The sequence below is a fragment of the Boleophthalmus pectinirostris genome, unplaced genomic scaffold (assembly GCF_026225935.1).
Source record: "Boleophthalmus pectinirostris isolate CB_2022bp ecotype Guang Dong unplaced genomic scaffold, ASM2622593v1 HiC_scaffold_5, whole genome shotgun sequence".
NCBI lineage: Eukaryota > Metazoa > Chordata > Actinopteri > Gobiiformes > Gobiidae > Boleophthalmus > Boleophthalmus pectinirostris.
This window is the reverse complement of record NW_026571404.1, coordinates 25,596,289-25,621,034: the sequence shown is the minus strand read 5'-3', so window position 1 is coordinate 25,621,034 and position 24,746 is coordinate 25,596,289. Positions and strand designations below refer to the sequence as shown.

Here is a 24,746-nt window from a genome sequence, read left to right as displayed (position 1 = left end):
ACATGGTCACAAGTGTTTCCATACGCAGGAGCAGTGGGGAATAAATTATGGTTAGATGGTAGATAAGATCCTAGGAACAGCTGTTTAGTGCTGTAGTGGGGTGTTTTATGTGAATCAGGATGAATGGGGTAACATTGTAATGCCAGAGGAACTAACAGTAAAAGAATATAAACACCATGTACAAACAGGAGTCATTCGTTTAACTTTTATGGCCATCTTTAAGTAGTATAATGATTTTTGGCATACCACATAACACATGTACGCGCCAATGATACTCACGTGGCTTTAAGTACTATCATAAATTAACTAAAATCAGCCTAGATTCATTCTTCCAGGTAATATATGTGCCCACATATCTTGTGAAATATAGCATGCTTGCCAGATAGAGCCAATTTCTGTGAAGAGGTCCACTGCAACAGAATCTGTAACACAGTTTAGGGACTACATATTAATAGCTAACTAAAAGTAAAATGCATAATAAGAGCTTAATTACATCTTGGTAAGTATTTATTAAGTACTTTTTTATCTATGGCTGTATTTAGCCACTAACTATTGTAGTGGGAATTACTATAGATGTTTATACAAACACTGAAATCTTATGAAGCATTATTAGCTAAATAACAGCTAAAAGAGGGCTGACAGAAGCTTAGTCGGTAAGCTTAGCCTCTTCTGATCTAAAAGTTGGTGGTTTGATTCCTGCTTTTGACATAAACACCATAGGTTGAGCAGTCAAATCCACTGACACACAGGTTGGCGGTGTTGACACTAAATTAAAATGTTACCGCAGAATCCTCTAATTTCCTCCATGAAGCGTTCCTGAAGTTGTTTGATGCTAATCCTTCATATCATACCATTTCCAATTAACTAATGCCAAAACAACATTTTACTGAGATCAAAGCAAATAACAAACAATGATGTACTATGATCTCTTATTTAGGCAGTGTCCACAAATATTATTGCATATAGCCAAAGATGAACACTGATTGGTTTATTACTATAAAGCACTGTTCTGTTCCATATGTTTTGATCTACCATCAGCCATAATGAAAATGATAATGCGTGTTGCAGTTAGGGACCAGCACTCGCCTCTTCTATTGTCACAGTAATTGTTATCCATCTTAATTTTTCTTCTCACATGAGCCCAGAGCGTGCTGTTAGTCACTCTTAACATGCCACATTTAACATGATAGTGCTTGTTAATAGGGTGGTACACTTTAGTGCCTAATTGGGATGAAGGAAAGCCCACGTCACACTGTACTGCAGATCCATCTGTTGAACCATTGCGGATAAATCTGGATAAATGTATAATTAAACTTGTATTCTTTGCGGGGTGTGCTAGCTATCTCCTCCATCATATTACAGTAACAAGACAAATCCATTTTGACAATGTCTAGACCTCATTTGTATTGTATTGGACCCACTGCTGCAGCCACTTCAGAAGTACTTCTCTGTTAGGCGTTTTATCACCGGGAAGCATCCGGATGGCACTGGCTCAAAATGAAGCGGCTTTACTTTGCCCAGACTGATATGAATACAAAGAAAGAGGGACAGTGCCTTTCACAAGAATAAACCAGGATCACACCACCAAGATTCAAACGATGCCCTCATTACAGAGTCTTACAAAAGGTGTGGAACAGAGAGGTGGTGAAATAAGGCAGCTTTTGTGTGCTACTCCTCTTCACATTTTGAAAAGGAAAAGGTTCATTACTGTGATATGAATTGATATTGGACATTTATAGATATTGGATATTTGATCACTGATCCTGGAATGTTATGCTCTCAACTGATGGTTTAGCAAAGAAATATAGAGATAGATGTCATGCTGTATTTCAGGGAGATTAATTCTTGGTGCATGTTGGATAACAGACATTCAGGCTATATATAGATATATAGATAGATATAATGATTATGCTCAATAGAGCATAATCATTATATCTATCTATATATAGATATATAGATAGATATAATGATTATGCTCAATAGAGCATAATCATTCATCACAATCACCAAGAAATCCAATAAATAAATCCAATATTATTTTACTGAGCTTGGCTGCACTGTAGAACTTGATTTGGCTCGATGAGTTCTAGGAGATGTGAATTCTTATGTGATTATTTGTCCTCATGCCTGTGGGGTCAGTAAGATTCCATTACTGTCATTTTTCGCACCTCCAAAACCTCAGGATCCAACCTGTTGAAACTGTAAGATTGTCTCTTGGTTGAACTTTACATCAGCCAATCAGAAGAACCAGTGTTTGTCGTGTTCTCTGTGCTATTTCTACTCTGAAAGAGCAGACACGAGCACAGTCTGTGCAAACTTTTCCATTTCTCATCAGCACTACAATGACTGTAACAGGCTCCTTACCTCCAGCTCACACTGCAGTGAATAGTGAGTGAATACACAGCTCCTGTGGCCTTTACAAGTAAGGGCCCTTTCTGCATTCAAAGAGCAGCTGATGCAAGTGACATGGTGAGTGTGGTAAGTGTGGTGAGGCTGTCCCTCACTCCTGTGTGAGAGAAATAACACACTACAATAATGTCCTCATGTAATGTCACACTTTGTGTCAGGTCTCAAAATTGTGGAAGATATGAAAATCCTCTTGCAGGCAGCTGCAGTCTCCTGAACCATGTCTAAACCATGGACAATATAATCCTTATTCCAGAGGCCTGCTTTTGTAAATGAGCTGAATGAGATGAAATAATACAGGATGTATAGTAGAGTTTATAGTTTTCACAAATGCTTATTATCCACAGTGAGATGATGCATGCGGACCCTGAGCACATAAAAGGCAGCAGAATTCTGAAGCTTACATTTTAATGCTCAATAAAAGTCTATTCATGCCACAAAATGACAGGAAGTGAGCCGCCTATTTGCGGCGCTTCTCTGATGTCCGCGCTCTGCTGACAGCTCCGAGCCCAGTGAGGAAGTCACTGCAGCGCAATGACATTTTTATCACTAAATGAGCACAATACAGGCTTTTATTTCTTTGACCGTGTCACCTCTCAGCAGTTGGGTGACATTAAAAGCTCTTCAGTGGGATTATGGGGCCACAAGCACCACAGGTAGCACTGGATAACACTTGAGGCCTGAGGGCCAAGGTACTGTTTATGGCTTACACCGATTTCACCAAAATCTCGAGGAGCAAACGCCACAATGCTACACTTTTAATGATCTAAAGTTAGAGATGTCAAAATTATTCAGTTAATTGGTTAATATGCATATTCAGGTCACAATATTTTTTGCAAGAACTAGAAATGTATAATAGTGTATACTATTAAATAAGCAAACTTAAGTATTTCCAAATATGTGTTTGCTGTTTATACCACATTAGTCGTTCTGAGTGAATTAGTTGGTCACATCTTCCATGAACACTGATCTGTTAGTCAGTGTGAATAAAAGTTAATTGAGGATTTCACAGTTTGGCCATGGTGTTAAAAATTGTAAATAAATGTGAAATTGTAGTATTTCTTCTCATAATTATCACAACAGTAACATTCTGTACTGTGACATGCCTAGCTGAAGAAAATTGTTTACAAGGTGGTATGCAACTCGGCTATGAAACGTAATATTCCGTTTTACAATGCAATCAAATGTGATTTCCCCTGTAATTATATTAGGTTACATTCATGAAACGGTAATTTGATTTGCAACTGAGGAGTCTGCAGCTTTGAGCTTTCAATGTACAAAATGCATGAATGTTTATTACATTGTAAAGTAGATTATGGGTGGGCCTGAGGAGTAGCCAGATAGTGGTGCTGCTTGATTAATGAATGAATCCAATCATGATTATTCAAGTCATAATTGAAACATAGAGGATGGAGGTTTATTGGTTGATGTAGACGGGGACGTGGTTATAAAGTTGGAGTTACAAGGGCCAGTGGTAGTAGTAGCAAAAGTAAAAGTACTATATTTAAGTATGCATTTGAGGTATATGTACTTTACTTAAACTCCACTACATTTTTGAGCAGGACTGAAAATACTGAAAAGTATTTTTTATTATAGTTTGAGACCTGCAGAAATGTCTTAATTTCAGTGTACAAAAATATAAAAATAAAAACAGCTAGGAAAAAAAAAAACATTGATTCAGTTGTTTCTGTTCAGCACAAAATTTCAAAAATCAATACATTTGAAGCCTTATAAGAGCTCAAAATCTGCACGAAATACACAACGAACAAAGGTGTGGCTGTTTGCTGCAGGTGTTCAATCAGTGTGAGGTAGAGGCAGGTAGAGGGTGCTGTTGGAAAAAGGATAAAAAAAATTTAAACAAAACAGGACTCCAGGCACTACAAAGAAGTAAAAAGAGTTTTAAAAAAATTGCATGAGGAAAAATATAGAATAAGGCCTTTATTTAAATGGCCAACACCAACATGTGATGGCCTTAAATGGTCTTCATCAGGGCTTAATTAAAAAAACAGAGCATGGGTGTAGCCTTTAAGTAAAACACACCAACCAATAGCAGACTGGAGCTGATTGGAGGCAGACAAAACAGGTGCACAATCAGCAGCACAGGGCATGGCACAGGCAAAAAAAAATATATATATATCATAAATGTATGTATGTATGTATATATATATATATATATATATATATATATATATATATATATATATATCACATACACACACACACACACACACATATACAACAATAACAAACATTATCATTACCATTAATGTTTCCATTGTTGTTACCATAAATTCTTATTTATTATTTTATTAATTATAATATTTTTATAATAAATTTAATTTTTATAATTATGTTATATTGTTATTATTTCATGTTTTATATAAATATAATAATTGTATATGTAATAACAATAATAACAATAATAATAATAACAATAATAATAATAATAATAATAATAATAACACAGAGAGAGAGAGAGAGAGAGAGAGATTATTACTCTTTTTACTTCTTTGGAGTGCCTGGAGTCCTGTTGTGTTTGAGATCTGCACGAAATACTTCAAATTTTTAACTTAAAGGTTGTATGGAGGATTTTTTTTTGTTTCAAATTGTCAATGATAGCATTATAGAGGTGCAGTAGCCTTGTAATTATGATGACCAAAAAAAGAGAATAAAAATTCCTCAACTCTGGACGTGGTGGGGCTAAACATTTGCCAATAGATAACGACACTGCCTCGTTATCTGTTAGCGACAGGCTGTCAATCAAACTCCCTACGTTTCTAGCGTAACTGACTTGCCTGCGCGCTGCCATTACGTGGTTTACATACGCCTGTCACGCAGTCCACAGACGCACAGACGCTGTTTACTTCACCAACGCAACAGTTCTTAGCGGCTTTTTTTTACCTATATCTTCCTCGCAGTTCGCACAAAGTTTGTTGCAATGGCAGACAAGAATCCAGGAGCAGTTAGCCGCAAAAGAAAGTCCGTTTTTGAGATTGCTGAAAGAAGAAGACAAGGGGAAAAGCAGCGAAGCCAAACTAAGGTGATTCTTGTAGATTCATTCCAGCGATGGTGCGACTGAAGCAGACGCAGGGTCTAAAGACTGACGCATTGGTCGCCAAATTACTCCTGGACAGGTCACTTCTGCTTATTATGAAAACGTACTTTATTTCCAAGAGTTAGTCAAACGTTTTTCAGGACACGAAAGCGATATCCTGTGTCTGAAAATGTAATTTTCAAGGCAAAGAAAGAGTCCGCTTGCTGCTGCGTGTTGTAGCTAGTTCATTCGCACTGAATCTCCGCGCAACCTTCTCTGCACCCCTTTCCTGCTCCTGTCCCCGCTGCCCGTTCCGCTCTTCCCCTGCTCCTCACTTCTCCGGGCACGGAATCTCCGCGCACCGCTCCCCTCTCCTCTCTCCTCTCTCCTTCCTGCTCCCTGCTCCGCTCTTCTTCCTGCTCCTCACTTCTCGTCCGCGCACGAAATGTCCGCACACCCCCTCCCCCGCTCCTCACTTCTCCGCCTTGCCTAACCAACACTGTAGTTAGTTGTTTACAAGTCATGTGCAGCGCACCGGCTGTAAACAAACCTGTTTCTGGCGTAAGGAGGAGGCGGGAGGAGGCGTTTCTACGTAGGGAGCTGTGGGGGAGGGGGGGTGGTTTCACGCATGCGCAACATTTGAAAAAGGACAAACAGTCGCTGGATTTCTCGTTCCTTGGAAAATCCTCTATACAACCTTTAAGTACTTTAATACTTTTACATAAGTAGATTTTTTCAGGCAATAATTTTACTTTTACTTGAGTTTTTTTTTTTTTTTCTGGTATCTTGTACTTTTCTTAAAGGGTCTATTTTATAATCCAAACAAAACAAACAAAAGGTAGCTGTTAACTTAAAAACTACCACTTCATGACAAAACAAGGTGGAACAGAGCATTTTAAGCTCAGACCTCTTAATAATACAGGATTAATCAAACATGTGTGAATAGAACAAAACACAAATCCAGGTGTGTTTTTGATGAGGTAACATCATCATGGCTTAAAGCTCACAAACAAGAGTAATACGGGCTCTTTAAGTGACAAAATTAAGTACTTCTTCTTCGACCACTGACGAAGGCTAACCACTCTGCCGCCGCACCACCCAAAACAACAATTACCACAACCACAGCTTAAGGTAAATAAATCATTTGGCAGATTTAAGCTAGCCTGTTAGCGGTGGAGTATTGACATTTTGCGAGAGTACTTAAACCTCTTCAAAGCAATAGGCAATGTAAATGATTCTGATTTTCTCTCTCCAAATGAGCCAGTTCATCATCTCACATTATGGTGTCAGTTTGAGAGGCGGCAGTCATTTGGTTTGCCTCAGACACAACATGCTTTCAAACCAATCTGAAAGAGTACTACTTCTACTGTCATTTCAATCACTGTGCATTCACTTCTCTTTAACACAATAAAAGGTACGTTAGCTCAAGGTAAAGAATCACTGTGTCTCACAAATGAGCTGACAATGACGGCCATACATCATGGTAGTTGTTAATAGATTTTGGGGTACATTACTTCACTCTGAATGGGATCTTCTACAGTCAAGTTTATGGTGATATGGTATAGCAATGTTGTATTTATTTTTTGCTTTTTGAGCGTCACTTAAAAAAGCACATAATGACACATTCAAGTCCACAATAATTATTACATAAAATATGATGAACAGTAATTCAGTAAAGTCAAAAATTATTATCGATGATGCAGAGCAGTGGCATCATGATACAAACATTTCAAACTTGACTGCGATGCTAAAGCCAGGTGTAGACTATGCAATTTTTGGCTCTTTCTGAACTGATTTTACACTTGTGCGACTGTTTTTTGGATTGGGCCGCATTTGGTTTTGGCTTAATTGTGTGTCGTGCTTCGTTTAATAAACATGGGGTAATGAGAACCGATTAATACCTCACGACCAGCTCCCGTTCAGCAATTGTAGGTCGCAAAAATATCAAACCTGTTTGAAATCCAGTCGCTTCTCTTGAGGGTTTCACACTGCTGAAGTAGTTCCTATAGTGTGAGAATATGACTCATGAGCTGTGAACTTTTAAACCCTGTGATTTGGTCATACAGTTTGAGCTGGGGCTGAGTGAATCGATCGAAAATATTGCACAGTGCGTATCTGACATAAGGAATAGATTCAATACCGATTCTGATACCATGATGTTAATAAAAAGCAATCTTTCTTTAGACAACTGAATGTTATTTTCAGAATTAAATAATAGTACATTCTTTCATATTGCCAAGTGCCCTTATATCTTAAGGTAGGTTCCATAGTGGTCCATGGGCACACACTAGTCTACCTGCTCTTACACTTGTTCTGATACAGTTCAAGATCATTCTGAAGTTATTCAGGTTTTAGTATTGATTAGTATCTGATTACTTTTGATAATCTTAGAGTAGACGTACAAAATTAATCACAGCCAAATCAAAATCACAATTTGAATATATGCAATAAGCAAACTGTGAAAATTGTGAGGTACAATCATTTCCTCTGCAAACAACAAAATCTCCTGTTTTATTATGTATAAAAAGTGCTAACCCTGTAGTTTAGTTCTGTACAAACATGTTCTGAAATGTGAGTCACAGCTGAAAAAGTTTTCCACAAAAGAGAAGGTGGAGTTTGGGTGGCATTATTTGGATAGCTCATGCTAGATCATATTAAGTCACATGTACCAAGATTGAGTTTGATACAGGGACAGATACAAAAATATAGAATCATTTTCATACCTACCATCATACTAACCCATTGCTATTACTGTAGCCGGAATCTAAACCTGATTACCTGTTTATTCTTCTATTCAACAGTGATTTCCACAACATTATTAAAAATAATTTGCAAAAAATGTCTAAAGAAAAACAATGTGATAAGAATTCGTATTCAGGCCCAAAGGACAACTTATGAATTGATAATAAGCAGGCTAACAACTGACCTTGCGGTGTAAAAAAGATACAAAAAATAACAGTAGTTTTTATTTATTTATTTTTCCCCCTCTCAATACAATGCCTTGAAAGTATTATATTTTAAAAAGTGGATCAATGTTTCAGATAAAAACACTTTCTAAATAATTTCTTCTTTAGCACTCATAGAATTACATTGAACGCTCTGGGTCCTTGTGGATTTGATCGATTGTTTTGGAAGCGATTGTATTGTTTTCACCGACAAGAGGGTCAGATGGGAGAAGCTTGGTTCCTGCTTTGCGATTGGCTGCTTTGTGTTAGCCATGTCCTCCAGACAACCGCATTCAATTAATTCACATCTTTTAATGCTATTTTTGGCAGGCACAGGGCTGACTGTGGGGCTATATGCCAATTGGCCCTAAATATCATAAACATATGTGCACGCTCGGTGAGGCAATGCATAAGCCTCAGAGCACTATCAAATATATAGATTCAGATTTCAACCTTTACAATCTACAGCAGGAATAATTTAACAGGGAATAATCATGCAATCGGATGCTCTTTATGTTCTGAACTTTTCATTTGCCTCCTTGTATGCCGTACACATCGATCTGGCAATGGTTACACTAGATGCCCTCCCTTACGCAACTTCAGCAATTAATTTTGAATGAGGACAACAGTATAGTATTTTGAAGAAAAATATTGTGACTGTTTGGTTGAATTGTGGTGATTAGGTCTTTCACTATAACTGAAGCTTGATATATTGCTACAGATATATATATAAAATGATAAATATTATTGAAACTACTTAATGACACTGACACAAAAGAAGTAAAGCAGGATAATGCCAGTAAACCATTTTTAAGTAGACATTCAACTTGGTATATATTTTATTTTACCTTTATTTAACCAGGAGGTCCCATTGATGTTCAGAATCTCTTTTTCAAGAGAGACCTGGCCAATGAAGCAGCTAATAGAATCAATACAAATCAGTCAAATCACAAAATATCATATTATAAAACCATTTCCATCTCTGAAGAAAAACATACACGTCTCGCTCAACACAATTTTTTTTTTACTTATAAAGTGACACCTTAAGGCCACCACACACTACAGGATTTTTTGGTCTTAAATGATTTTTAAACGTGCAACAAAAAGCACACATCACACACAGGAGGAGAATTGGAGGAAATTTTAAATCTCTGATCACAAAGACAAAGTATGGCTGCATACCACATACTACAAAGTTGTGAGCGCACCTCACATCAGTTGTTTCCTGTCTACTCTAAAACCACTCGCTTTGACAATTTTACGTGTTCAAAAGATCAGAGTACTGCACTTCCAGTTTAGATGTCAAGTCAAAACTGAGTTATTATTATCTGTGAAATGTGATGCAATAATTTAAATACAGACACATGTGAGGAACTACTCTCACCTTTTTACTTTTAAAGAATGCTACAAACTGGATTAATACTACTTCTATTAATAGATTGGGTGTCTTTATTTGCAGAGGGCATTTTCTATGGATAATATGAATGAAAATACTGCAGTTTAACTTCACAACTTTACGAGAGGTGAGCAGTGATTATTTTTGCTATACTTAGTTTGTATATTGCGCCTGTGTGTCTGTAACTCCATTTCCCCCCTGATGCTCTGTTTTATTGACTGTTACCATATACGATATGCAAGAGCAGCTTGGAATCACACTGACACCACGCACACAAGGTGCGCAGCGGCTTCAAAACTGCATACAAAAACACAAAGTCAGGTCACATCTTCCTGAACTCAGGGGAGAAGCAAATCACAGTTTAAATCAGGCAAATTCTCCTGTAGTGTGGGCGGCTTTGAGAATCCAATTTAAGATCTTTTCTGTAAACAGACAGTACCATTAAAAGGCCTAAACTGATAATTAGCCTTAAAAGTTACTTATTCAACCCTCTACAGCTCAAATCTTATCATATTACAACTGAAATGACAAAAATCTGCCCATTATTGCAAAGAAAATGTACAGGCAAAAAAACTGAGCGAAAATATGTATTGTTCTAGCTTTCATATACTGAACGATGAGTCAATATAGTAATCATATCATATATTATCATGACAGGTCTAGTGGTGATTCCTTTTGGATTCTAAAAATGCGACAGTAATTCACTAACAAAACAACACTTCAATCTAATTTCAGTCCCTTTTAGGCATTAGCAATACGCACCCAATCTCGAAACGATGGCGCCCTTTTCGTTGATACATCTGATAACTGGATGTCTCCAACAGGTAGAAACTGGATGGAACGACTTCACCACACACAAACAAAAACAAACAGAATGCATATCCCCCTAGGCGAAAGATAAGATGGACTCAAGTGATTATAAACCACTTAGAAAAGGAGGATCAACGCCTTCTTTGCCTGGCACAGAGAGGAAAGCAGAATCTGGGGAGTCACGGCAACAAGATCAAATTTAATAAAAATTGCAAAAAAAAGGGTCATGTCCAGGGCACTTAGAGTAACTTTGAGTTTGAAGTTGAGCAGCTCTTAAAGGACCCATCTCATTCAAAATAACTCTTTTCACTTTTTATCTTCTGCACATGTACAAGCACAATTTGGGTTTTGGAACATCCATTACACAATAGTTATGAAATCTTGTTGATTTCATGGAGGCAGTCACAGACCAGGAACTGTGAAAGACGCGCTATTGCACATCCCCCCGCCCGTCCTGAGAAAGCACAGACTCCACCCTCCAAACTTGACATAGGCTCTGAGTGAGCCACCCTTCCTCCGCCCATCTCAGGGAGGGAGGGGGAGACAGGTGTGCACCCTGATAGAGGTAGGAAGATACTTCTATTCATCATGGCGATACAGTGCGTTCAACTGCATGTGTTGGACCCGGAATTGGACAAGGACACTGCAGTGTATAACAATTAACTTATGCTGTCGCTTTTGTTTAGGTGTTCATGTGGGAATTGTTGGCCAATGCGGGGTGGAGGTGGGGTGGAGGTGGTGGTGCGGGGGAGGGTGGCGGGTGCGAAGCGCTTTCTGCTACGTCAAATGCGATACAGGTGTAGCTGGCTGCATCATCGTTGTAGCAGGCTTTAGTTCGTTGTCACGTGGGAGGGTGGCAGAAATATGCTGCAATTTGTTAAAAAAAATGCAGAATCAATCTAAAAACATTTCGGCTACATATACAAGACCCACACATCACTCTTAGAAGGTAGAAAGCTCTGAAAAGTTGATTTTGCATGAGATGGGCCCTTTAAAGGTGCATTGTCTAACTTTTCTGGTGGAGGGTCCATCAAATGTTTTTCTCCATCGAGATGTTATTGCTTTGTATGGAATCTTAATGGAGACCGACCCAGGCCAAGTTACAGGTTAGATCTGTGGAGAGGCAACCACGCTCAGTCAGAATGTCTGTTTTTCTACTTATTTTTCTACTTATTATTGAATAGATGCAAGGTGCAGCTGTTTAATGTCATACTGTGGAACATTCCAGGCAGAGCAATGACATGTCCACAGGAACAAGCAGGTAAGTGACAGACCCCTAACCAAAAAGTTACACAGTGCAGTCTTTAACATCTCAAAAGTAAAAAAGAATATGGTAGAAAGGGGATAGCTTAGACACATTTTGAAAAGAGAAGATTTGCCTCTAGGGAGAGCGAGGAGGGTGAGTGGGGAGGTGGCTGTAATTCAAACATCTCTATCTTCTTCCTTTTGTCTTGGGAAGAAGAGGTACGTTGATGTCATCATTTTTGGCAGAGTCACTTTCTTCCCCCTTGGCAACGGCCTGGCAACGCAGCGTAACCAGGAAGCAACGACCCGGATTTTAAAAGGCAGATTTTTCACACACTTGCTGCATCAACAAAGATTCTTTCAAACAGCACACAAACAGACAGCCTCGGACATAGACGTGTTTGTTGTGCCACAGACAGTGAGAGTGGCTATATATATGAAAAGGCTGTTCTCAATGTATGCATCACAATGTATAGACAAAAAAGACATGCTTATATTGGTTGGATTTGAATTGACAGCCAGGCTACACAGTGAAATCCATTGTGAATTTTATGGATTTATATATATATATGGTAAACAGTTAAAGTTAATATAGGCCATATTATACTATTTTCTGATCTGTTATAATCCTCATCACATACAGATCTGGAGTTGTGTTTTGTTTCATTCACATGTTTAACACACAAACCCTGCATACAGTGGCTGTGTTCTTCTCTCAGACAGAAAACATGCTGTTCCGCCTTGTGATGTCAAGTGTTAATACAGGAAGTGCACCACTGTGTTTTTAAACTCCATACTCCTTTACAAGAATAATTTTGATAATTTCAGCCATGTAATTGCCAATCTCTACTGAACAAAAGGTAAAAGGTAGCTGTTAATTTAAAAACAAGCACTACATGACATCACAAGGTGGAACAGAGCATTTTGAACATTTTAGATGTAGACAGTCTAATAATAAATAATTACTCAAACATTTGTGAATGAAACAAAACACAGCTTTGAATATGTTTTTAGGTAACAACATTTCACAATGGCTTAAAGCTCACAAGAATCAATTTTGTGTAATATAGGACCTTTAGAGATGTGCTATTGCTTTGCCTATCTATCTCCATGTAGACAAGCAGGGGACACTCACAGTAAGAACACATGTTTTCTGCAACAAAAACAGTTATTTGAATAAATATAATATATACAAGTTTAATGTTACGCTGTGGAACATACCAGGTACAGTAATGAACATCTACACTGATATATTTACAAACAGAAAAGTTACATAGTGTTCCTTTAATGAACAGGACAAACTTGGGTGTTTTCTGCTTGATAATAATTGAAGCTTTTTTCTTTTGTTTTGCTGGCACAATGGTTTGTTGATTTGCTAGTAGTTGGACAGTTAACGAGCTAGAACACATAATCAGGACTAAATTATGTAACACACTATTTGTTATTATACTGCACTGTGTTGTGATGGGGTGAAAACATAAAATATAACTATGATTAATTAGCTGCATTAATGAAGCTAGTAGTATTTAGTAATTGCATTTTTATCTCCTGTCCCTTGCCCGTCACTCTTCTTCTGTCCCCAACACAACCACCTCTCCAGTCTTTCATATAAGTGCACTCTTTTCCCTTCCTTCATCCTGCTATTTTACTTACAGTCTTCTTCCTGTCGAGCAGCACAACCATAAGCCTCCTCACCCTCTCCATCTCCTCCTCTTCATCACCACTAGTGCAAAAACTCTCTCTCACTAACATTTCTACCTCCCCAGTGGGTGAATGATATTGTGAAAAATTAATAAAAAATATAAGATTAGTTCAGATACACTGTGAAAGCACTGAAAAAGTAACCAAAAAAGTGAGTGATATAAATTTATAACCTGGTTCGAAAGATGACAACATTTGTTACATATTAGAGATACATGGTTGGACAATATATCGATTGGCCGATATTGGCACTTTTTAGTGTATCAGCTAATGGCCTTAAATCTCCAGCAGAGACCGATATTTTGATTGGCCTAACCAGCGGTCTAAATATGCCTAAAATATATGCATGGGACTTTATTTTGAAAGTTCAGTCTAAAGACTCTACACATTTTGTAGTAAAACAAGATTGTGGATGAGTTCGTACTAAATTCCAATTGGAGTTTGTTTACAGATTTATTGTCATTTCAATGATTGACACTTTACTGTTTTACTTCCTCCAAGAAAATGTCAGTAAGCTGCTCATTTTATCACACCGGATTTTGCTTTTCCATTCTCAAAATCCCTGCCTGCCTTACAAAGCAATTGTTTCAAACTTAAAACAGCTTTTATGATAAGACCAACATGAATCTTGCTTTGCTGGCGCTTGTAATCATTAATTTGTCTGCACATTTAATACACAATCAGTAATGCCAATAACAAAAAAAATAAAAGGTTTCCCTCCTGGTGAGATTTGGGCACAGACTTTTGGCAGCCTAGATGGATTTTTGCTTTAAACTCTTTAAATCTCTGCTTATGTGTTCCTCCATCACACAGGACCAGCTCTCCATAGAAAAGGCTTTGGAACATGTCATCCGTAATCGCTATAGTCCTATAAGACCTCTCAATCCTCTCTATTCAGCTGCATCAATACCATATACGCTTTTATGTATTTATCCTCTATCCAGAACCACCAGCCGTGTCCGGTCTTTATAGCTGTTATTGTTAGCTCTGGGGTCTACGGGCTGAGGGGTGGTCGGAAAAGTAAAGTATGTGATTTGCACCTGTCAGCAGAAATGGATTGCACCTGGCTCTGGTTTTGGTTGGGATCAATGCGAGCGTGTGTGTGTGTGTGTGTGTGTGTGTGTGTGTGTGTGTGTGTGTGTGTGTGTGTGTGTGTGTGTAGGTGTGTGTGTATGTGTGTGTGTGTATGCTGGGGCTGGTGCCTGGTCCATAGCACAGGCAGTTGGCAGAGTGGGCTCATAGATTAGCATTGATTCTGACAGGCTCACAGGCCGCTGAGTTTGGACACATGCAAATTTGGGACGGAGGTGGTCTTAATAGTGAGGGAATGCTGTAGCGAATGTCAATAAACACTGTGTAGCTTAAGGTTTACCACAACATTTGGTAGACTTAAAGTTATTGGAATTAGCTAGACATATTTAAATTTGCAAATAAATGAATGCAAGTTGGCCAGAAATGCTAAATTATTTATTCATGAGATAGGCACAGTGCACAATATACATTAACCTTAAGAGGAGAGATGCATCATGTCACGTTGAAGCACTAGAGCTCATTTCCACCTGTAGTCCCAGGTGCACATTTTTTGCACAAAACATTAATATTACGTTTAATTTATTTTATTTTTGCCTGTTATTATCACCAATTTAATCAAAACAACTGGTGTTATCATTTTGATGAACTTGGTGATAGTGTTTTATCCCTTTGTGCCTGTTTTCAAAATAGTATTCTTGTGAAAACTAGTGGTATCACTTCATGATAACTACACTTTAATTAGCCTTAAGACTATATTATAAGAATCATTCATGTATATTTGTTTTTGTTTTTTCTTTCTGTGGTCTCTGGTCTTCTACTAGGCCAAAGCGGGCACACATCAGACTGCAGTAATGTAGCTAATGTTATATAAGAATTGGCCAGTCTAATTACAGATGTTAGTTTAATTAAGGAGCTAGGGCTTGACTTTAGTACCTAGATTCTTAATAAACTATTTGGACATTATAAATTAAGCTTTTCTTCTTGCTTTAATAAGGCTAATTATAAAGATACCAAGCATTTAGTTTTCATGAATTTATCCTTCATCTGAGTATTACTTTTTTTATTTTTTTATTTTTTTAAGTTCTTCACGGCGTCCCTATTAAGTATTTCCCCTCATTACACTGGCCAACTTAGATATGCATATGTATTTCCCAGCTAATCCATAACCCCTTTTGATGAGCTGTCTCTTACAGTGACCCAGGAGTTAAAATTTAGCTTACAAAATGCTTACTTTCCTGCTTGTTAAAAGTGGCGGAGTGAAGCCGAGGTACTTTTATGTGTGCGTTCAGCCTGAGGATTCGTCTTCCCCCTTGAACCTGATGGCAGCGTCTGACTCTTTAATGATGTGTGTGCATGTGCTCTTTGTAGACACATCAGGTTACGGCCCAAGTCTGTACACAGTCTCTGGGGAAGGACTTGTGGAACATAATACTATAGCTGGAATGCAGTAGAAATATTATGGTGTTGTTTTTAATCTTGAGAGATTGGTGCTCCTTTGCCCAGTTTATGTTGGCACATTCTTGTTGAAACAGAACAGCAATTCCTTGGATTTTGTAGGTAAAAATGTCAGTTATGAATTACATGTTTAAATAGTGTCATTGATCAGCATGCTTATTAGCATGATAACATAATTAACCAGTAACTAGTAATTATGGAAAATATATGATCAAAATGGAAATTACCAGCCACCATTCACCTTTGTGTGTTTGTTTTTTTTGTTGTCATATGTGTGTTCCATTTAATTTTCTACTGCATTTTATGGTGTATGATATTTTGTTTTGGCTCTTATCTACAAAGAAAACAAAAATCTAAAAAAAAAAAAAAAAAAACCTACAAATAACCATTATCCAGATGACAAGCACAACATAGGTACACTGTGGGCTTTTTAGTTGCCTGGAATGTTCCATTGTACGGTATTCAAATTATCTTTCTCCATGGAGACAAGCAGATGACACCACCAGGCCAAGTATGGGTCAGATCTGGAGAGGCGACCCTGCTCACAGTAAGAATGTGTGGTTTTCAAGGTATTTTTCAGCACTAAAAACATAAATTTAATAAATGCATGGTACTGTAGAACGTTCTAGGCAAAGCAGTAACATTTCCATGGAGACAGGAGAAGGTGACCACCCCCTTTACCTTTTTTTTTTTTATTCAAGGACTGAACTCATTGTCTTATTTGGCCAATCTGTGGGGCAGCTCCTTGTGATTCATGCGATCAGCGGTGTTTGACCAAGGACTCTGCACGCAGTCTGAATTGATGAATCTCTGCTTTGGTTCCCCATCGGGCAGCGGCTTCTAAATGACCTCACCTCACTCCCCTAACAGCTGTAATGATCAAAGCAGAAGCATGTCTTTCCGCCCCACTCAGCAGAAATCACTGGAGTCCACAGTCCAGGCCACACAATTAATAAAGGCCCTTTGAAGTTCCCCTTTAATCGTACAGGACATTTCAGCAGGAGATTATAGTCTTAATTTACAAGGCATCCACACACCGGAACTAATCTACTACATATATTACAGATGCGCATGCATAGGCAAAGATATGTTGTTAGAGTTAGTTGAGCTATTTCACATTAGCTTGTCGTGAAGATGAGTCATTGTTGTTATGGGAACCACAAAATACTAGGAAGTGTTGTTGGCAATTAGCTGTTAAAGCTTATATTACGCAAATTTGACTCTTGTGAGCTTTAAGCTATGTTATAATGCTGTTACCTCATCAAAAACATACCCCAAGTTGTGTTTTGTTTCATTCACACAAGTTCCTTAGACTTTAGTGTGTCGACATCTCCAGAGCTCAAAGTTTTCAAGTAAAACAGCTCCTTTTACCTTTAGTTCAGTAGAGGTTGACACTTCCAGGACTGAAATTATCTAGATGATGCTACTGATGGTGTATGGAAATTAAAAACAGAGTGGAGCACTTCCTGCATTACCACACGACATCACCATGTGGAACATTGTGTTTTCCATTTATGTGTTAAACATATGTGAATGGAACAAAACACACCTCCATGTATGTTTTTGATGAGGAAACAACATTATAACATAGATCAAAATAGAGTAATATAGGCCCTTTATTGCCAACTTCAGCGAGTAGAATTGTGATCCTTATATTCTTTTACCACCTCTGTGAAAAATGCTTTTAGGACCACCACTCTCCTCTTTATCCTCTTATAATGGCACCATAAGGAATACCACATTGTTGCGTATTTTCAGAACACACTATTACAGGAAGTGAGTTGACATAACAAGAAATAGAAAATAAATGGAATTTCCACAGTGCTTTGTTAACATTCAGATAAGCAAGGTCTTGTCGGGCACAATCAATGAAACGAGCATTTACACATGGACTACAAAGAAATCTTAAAATTTCCATACTTATTAATATCTAAAACCTCCAACTTTTTGAGAAGAAACCCAAAAAAGATGAAAAAAAAGAAAAAAGAAAAAGAGTACCATATGTCCCCGATTTGCCACCAGCATCAAACGCATTTTAAAATGTTCTTATGCAAACACATTTCATATCTCAAAATGAAATCAAAAGCTTGCGGTTTCTTTCTACAAAGTTTAATTGCCTCCCCATCATCTAAAACTCAAATCTATCGGTGTAAACACAGAACTTCTATGCGTTGAAGTAGCGATGGCTATGTTTACCTGCATACTCAAAATTTGACCATTATCTGATTCCTGCAGTTAATCAGATTATTGAAATATATGTAAACAGTTACATCAGATGTGAGTCATTTAATTTCTTTCTGTAATGACAAACTAATAAAACAAATACAAAAAATAAAATAAAGATTTAAAGAGTTTTTTTTGTTGTTTTTTTTTTAATGAAAGTTGTGTGAGATCCAGGACAGTATTCATACTATACTCCATCCAATACAACTATGTAACTCAGCCTTATGTAACAGATAGCCCTATGTCCTGTCAATCATTATTTCATCTTAGCACTGTCTCTCCTTATGACCTCTTATATATAGCTGAGATATATTAGTATTACTATATGTCTATATTTTATTTTTATTCGTACATACACATTTATACAATTGCCTTATTGACACCAGACTTATACTTTTTCTCTTTGTTATTATACTGTGACGTGTGAGCTAATGTGTACAAATTTACCTTGTTGATCAAGTTTGTTTCAGTCTAAATCAGACTGCAAAATCTGAATTTATTGGGTTTTCTGATTATTAGTTATCCATTTTTACTGGCCATGTAAATGTACCCAATGAAAGTACAAAACCATACTACTACCACCAGGTGCTGCAACTACAGCAACAAATTCCAACCACCGTGGCACTAACATCTGCTTTATTAGACAATTCACATCAAAGATTCATATTATATTTGCATCAAAGCAATGAAACCTGTATTTTCCCCAAACAGGATGCATGAAATTATGGTCCTATCTATTAGCTGCACATCCACTGAACTCGAAACAACCAGCATAATCATAGTAAAAGGCGGGCCATATGATTATCTTTGTGAGTGTGTCAGTGGCTCTATGAATAGCAATGAGTCACCAAAGCCTTTGTGGGGACCAGACAAAAGTACAGCCTGGTAACTAAGTGCAGTGGACATAAACAGCCCAGGAAGTCCCAAGGTCCCTTTTACAACCCTAATGAATCTTTAAGCAGAAGATTTTTAATCACTTTTCAGCCAACAGTGCAGTGCAATGGAGAGAAGTGCCAGTAGTAACCTTGATTTGGAGAAAGTGATTTCTTTCGTGATCACCAGTTTGGTAGAAGAGTATGAGAAGATTTCAAAAGGCCTATATTATGCTATTTTCTGTTCTATAGTATAATGTTGTTTCAGCATCAAAAACAGAGCTGGAGTTGTGTTTGGTTCCATTCACACTTGTTCTACTGTGTTTTGATTCCATAAACCTTCACTAGAATCATTTGGATGATTTCAGCTCTGGAATTTCTGATCTTTACTGAACTAAAAGTAAAAAGGTAGCCGTTAACTTGAAAACTACTGCTTCATGACATGACAAAGTGGAACAGAGCATTTGAGCTTTGGAGATGTAGACATAAAGGGTTACTCAACCATGTGAATGAAGAAAACACAACTCCAGATATGTTTTTAACAGCGTTATAACAAGACTTAAAGCTCAGAGGAGTCAATTCTGTTGTTGTTATATTATAAAAATCATAAACTGTCATTTAATTGATGTCAAATTATGATACATATTTATCACAGGTACTATCCCACCAAACATGAAAAACATGAAAACCTCATGCTCTTCAAAGGCAAACATTCTGTCACAAAGATTCTTGAACTTTACACATCAAGTACCAATTCAGCAATATTCACTTTATATTATATTATATTTTTATTGATATTATCATATATTTTTAATTTTTTATGTGATGTGTGTATATTTTTAAACAGACTTGACAAGCAACAGTTCTAAAGCGGCATGAAACGAGAACTAAACTAGATAGACTAGAGTACTAAGAGAACCAAATAAAGCAAAGTCAAAGCAAAAACTAAAACAAGTCATAATAATTAAATCAGAAAAATTTATGAGCTTAAGAAGATGGAAAGATGGAAAATTAAGACTGTTGCCATGGTAGTTAACAACTAAAAAATACACATCACATCATTTGAACAGTTAAAATGGAAAATGGTGCCAATAACAGGAAGCTGAAAACCCATGGATACTTGGTCTAAACTGTTGCTTTAGTTTAAAATAAATTAAAAACTGCAAAAAATGCCACCAAGCCTGCACACCACTCACCTGACATATCTACCAGAAAACCATTGCTCCATAATGTGACTAAGTTAAACATACATATTGGCTTTGAATCTTAACTTTTTCTTAATTCTTCTTTGATTTTACTCCATCCATTCACACAGTTTTTCCAACAACACTTGAGCAGCAACACAGGTGGTCACACACACTCGTCCCAGCAGTCGCCATGACACAGCTCTGTTCCATTATCCCTCCACCCCCTCACTCCGTCTCTCCCACCACTTGTCCAGCTCAAAACAAAGCACAAAAACAACCCTTCTCGCAAGGCCAAGATTGCACATGTCAGTAGTGAAACTTCCCATAACCACATAACCAGCCTGTTCTCCACCGTGCCCTGTACCTCCTGGTAATAAGACAAAATAGCATCGGCACTTTGTATGAGAGACGAGGGCGGAGAGAGGAGAAGAATGGGAAGTATACATGCTCTGGGGGATAGCGCTTACCTTCCTGGACCGCCTGGAACGGGTTGTTAGGCTCGATAAGTTTCACAGAGTGGGTGATTTTCTCGCTCTGCAGAATGTCATCGTTCAGACTCAGGTCGGAGATTGCGAGCTGGAAAATCTCGTCATCTCGCACGGCGTTTTCCTCAAAGATGGCACCTGAAAAAATTGTAATGAAACACGAAACTCAGAACTTTCATAGACTGGAAAACCACCATGAATCGAACAAAATCAAAACTCAAGTCAAAGCACTCACGCCAATTAGAGCTAAAACCGTTTGGAAGTAGGAATATTTAAAATGGAAACTATTACAAACGTAACTTTAAGGCGCAATATAAAGGAGGTCTTCCCCTTGGCTGTCTTCATGGAGATGCATTTAGTGAATTACAAGTGTTTTTATTGCTAAAATACCTGGCAAAATATGCACTCTTACTGTGAACACGGATCTCCTCTCTGCAGATCTGACCTGTAACGTTGCCTGTCAGAGCCAACTCGCTACCCTCCCTGAAGATAGGCAAGTTTAATGTCAAACTATGAAATATTCCTGGTAAAGCAATAGCATCTCCGTGGAAATGCTAGAAGAGCATTTTTAAGTTGTGCCCATTCAAGTATACCTTAACAAAAACACCACATCTATTACGAGCATTATCCCTACAAACTATGAGCAACTAAACCACTATTTCAATCACTGAACTTCATTACTCAGATACTTTTGATAGTCACAACTTATGTGAATTTTTACCCTTAATAATACTAAAAGAAAGTATGCACCATTAACTAGGCTAAAAAAAGAATTATATTTTGTCAAGTATTTTATGTAAGCCTTTAGTTTATGCCAGCTCTCCTTTTCAGCACCATGGACAGCGACAGTGAACTGCACCATGAGCAGAGGTATTTCTCTCCATTGTAAAAGCTGTTGCATCATTTTCTTCTCCAAATGTAACAGAAAAAAACAACATACTCAGGCAATGTTTATGTTTGTCAAAATGTCAGACTTTACATGCCTAAATGCCTCAGAGTGTGTACATTTTACTTTGAAGAACAAGTTTGGAGAAGTGTACTATGAGTAATCATGTCTTTGTTATGAACCCAACATTGGAATGTGTGCTTTGTGGTCCCATTGAGAGTGGTCTTTTGTTTTTCCAAAACATTTTAAATGAGAAGATTCTGACTAATTACAAATGCCATCATGAGTCACTTTCTTCACTTCCAACAGTTGGCAAATGCATATTCATATTGTTATCCAAAAGTTGTGGAAGCTGTTTCAATAACTTTGCTGGTGAATACACTTTGTTGTCCTAATTAATCTGAAGCCTTATGCAGTATGTAGGTGGACATATTTTGTGAGCTTTTATGGACAAGCGTTTAGTCAAAATGAATCACAATCCTTCTTTATCTGCCTATTTCGAGATGGCAGTTCATCCTGTTCTGAATTACCTAGTGCACTGCCAATGCATATGTATGAAAGTGTGGATACATCTAATATTAAAGGAGATTCAGATATGACATTTGACACAAGTCCAAATGTAGATCTGATGAGGCGTATGAGTGTCACGTTTGTTCCAGCAGTGCAGGCCCTGCGTGGGAGGCATACTGAGCTCCTCTGTGTCTCCTCCATCCTCCCCCCTCTCTCCCTCCTCATTTTCTTTTAACATCGGGATGGCTTTTAGCTGCCACCTACTTCCTTTTCCTCTTTCATTACGACTAAAGCTTTGAGGACGCGAGAAGTACAATTATCCAATGCTAACGTTATGCGGCGCACGAGCCAATATGATCTGGATAGAGTCCCACCGCTGTATTAAAAGGCAGCAGTGACGGAGCACCTGCTGCTTGCCAGACTGTTGCGGTAAACTGTGAGCGCAGTGGCGATAGAGCTACAGAAAGATGACGGCCACAAGACGCACTGGGAGCAAATTTGCTCAGAGTCACACTGACGGTTTTATCTCCAGATTAAAACGAGAGTCGTCAGAGCCTTTCTCCCGATGTCACAGAGAGCACACAATCATGCGTGTGTGAAGGGTCAGCAGATCAATTAGAAACTGTCAAAATCTGTTGCTGGAAGCTGTAGATTAAACCCATTTGAATGAACGAAAGCACGTCGCGATTGGACAAGACTGATCGCGTTTGGGAAGTTTGCGCACAAAGGGGCTCTATGTGATTTGCGTCTGTAGGAGTCCACTGACATCCATCCTGTCTGCGCATTCACATGTCAGTCACGTAGCAGGTGAAAGTTGTGGCTTAAGACAAGAGCTAGATTTGGTTTGGGCAAGTGGCGTACGTTTAGACGAGAGCCTTTCATTCCGACAGAAATATGCGACGTGTGCACTGTAGAGGTTTGAATGAACGCCGGACCGAGAGGAAAGCACTGGCGCACATGCAATGCACATATTTTGCGGGTAAGGTCAGAAGCACAAACTTTAGAACTCTCAGGAGAGGAAAGTGTTGCTTTAGCGCAGAATCTAAAGCTGAATAGACTGTTTATACCGCCCTCTCCCCCCCAAAAGCCTGATCAAAGCAGTGGGCTCTATGCACTGGTAAAGGCTTTTTTAATGTCCACCTGGTAAGACAAACTGCATGCGTGACCGTTAGGGCTTACCAATGTGTATGATGGAGTCCGCTCTGGCAGAATTACACTGAAATATCCACAGGGAAAGGCAGATCAGCAGCAACTCCATGTCGGGATTTGAGCGAGGCAGCTCATCCAAGCTTCGCTCCCCTTCGCTTTGCTGTACAGTCCAAACGGAGCACCCGGAAAAAGAAGGAAAGGAAAAAAGATCAACAAACCAAGTCCGCGGTCCTCGTGAAGAACGCAGCAAGTGAAATGATCAGCAGAGAACGGAAAAAGCAGGCGAGGAAAAAAACTGACGGGGGACCCAAAAGGCAGGTAGCCCGTGGAGAGAGCGCGCCGTTGTGTCTCACTCTCGCCTCTCTCCCTGCGCCCCGGTGTCTAAAGCGTGGCGAGGAGCGAAGAATGCGGAGGAGGGACACCCCTTTCCAAGCGCATAAAATGCACACACACACACAGCATAGACAGGCACACACTGAGAGAGTAACGCGCTCCTCAGTTCTGGCTCTGACCACGTGACTGCAGACACTTCACGACTCCACCGTTGTCCCGACAAGCCGGCTACAAATGATTTGGACTGGAGCCGGGGAAAGACGCGCGAGCAACAACCACTGCTTCCACAGCTGGCACTACAGTAGAGAGAAGTGGACACCACAGTGGCTCTGCGCGCTTCGATGCACGAATAGACTTAAGGGGGAACTTTCCGGGAAGACGCACAAGCGAAGGCGCGCGCTTACTATTTTTCCCTTTCCTCCGAGCGGCAGAGGATGTGGCATGGATGGAGCCGGATTTACAGCGCGCATACCACACCTCTCCTCCGTGATAGATGAGGGACAGACGTGACAAAACGCGCGGACGAAGATGGACTACAAACCAATAGAGAAATCCGTGCGCCGAGCTCGGTATATTCCTGTATTGTGACTAATATTAAATGCTTGATTGATGTTGTTAATTGTGTTTTTATGGCGTGTTTTAGCGGCACTGTGCTTTACGAGGATTGATGCGGACTACGGGGTGCCAGTAACAGTGGGTGCCACGCGCCTGGAGGAGAGAACGACGCGGGGGAGCAGCAAAACGGAGGCAGCCATAACCTTACAATTAAAGGATATTTCTCGTGAGTGTCTACAGAAACGGAAATATCTCTTAATTGTTGGGCTACGGCTGCCAGGAGCGCGGGAGGGAAAGTTTCAGCACCAGCGCAGTTGACAGCGCCGCAGCAGAGCGACCTGTGGAGCTTCACTGAGGAAACATAGACTATAATGTGTTCATTCCAAAGACCGTATAATGCTTTGTCTCAAACTGTCTGGTCATTCCCCATCTTTATATTCGAGCTACATTTAGCTCTGCCAAATCTACTATCCATTAAATCATGACTACTTTGTACCTCATAAAAGTTGTCAAATCACACAC

The 24,746-nt window shown here is 38.8% G+C and overlaps 1 protein-coding gene across 1 annotated transcript in view; it reads right to left on the bottom strand.

The window, feature by feature from the left end:
* grid1a (glutamate receptor, ionotropic, delta 1a) overlaps positions 1–23,445 on the bottom strand; it is a 426,969-nt gene extending 403,524 nt beyond the window's left edge. The window contains exons 1-2 of the mRNA XM_020921510.2: positions 23,367–23,445; positions 20,774–20,929 (exon numbers count right to left, since the gene is read on the bottom strand). Of these exons, the coding sequence (XP_020777169.2) occupies positions 20,774–20,929; positions 23,367–23,445 (235 nt within the window). The remainder of the gene's footprint in view (positions 1–20,773; positions 20,930–23,366) is intronic.
* Between the last annotated feature and the right edge of the window lie 1,301 nt (positions 23,446–24,746).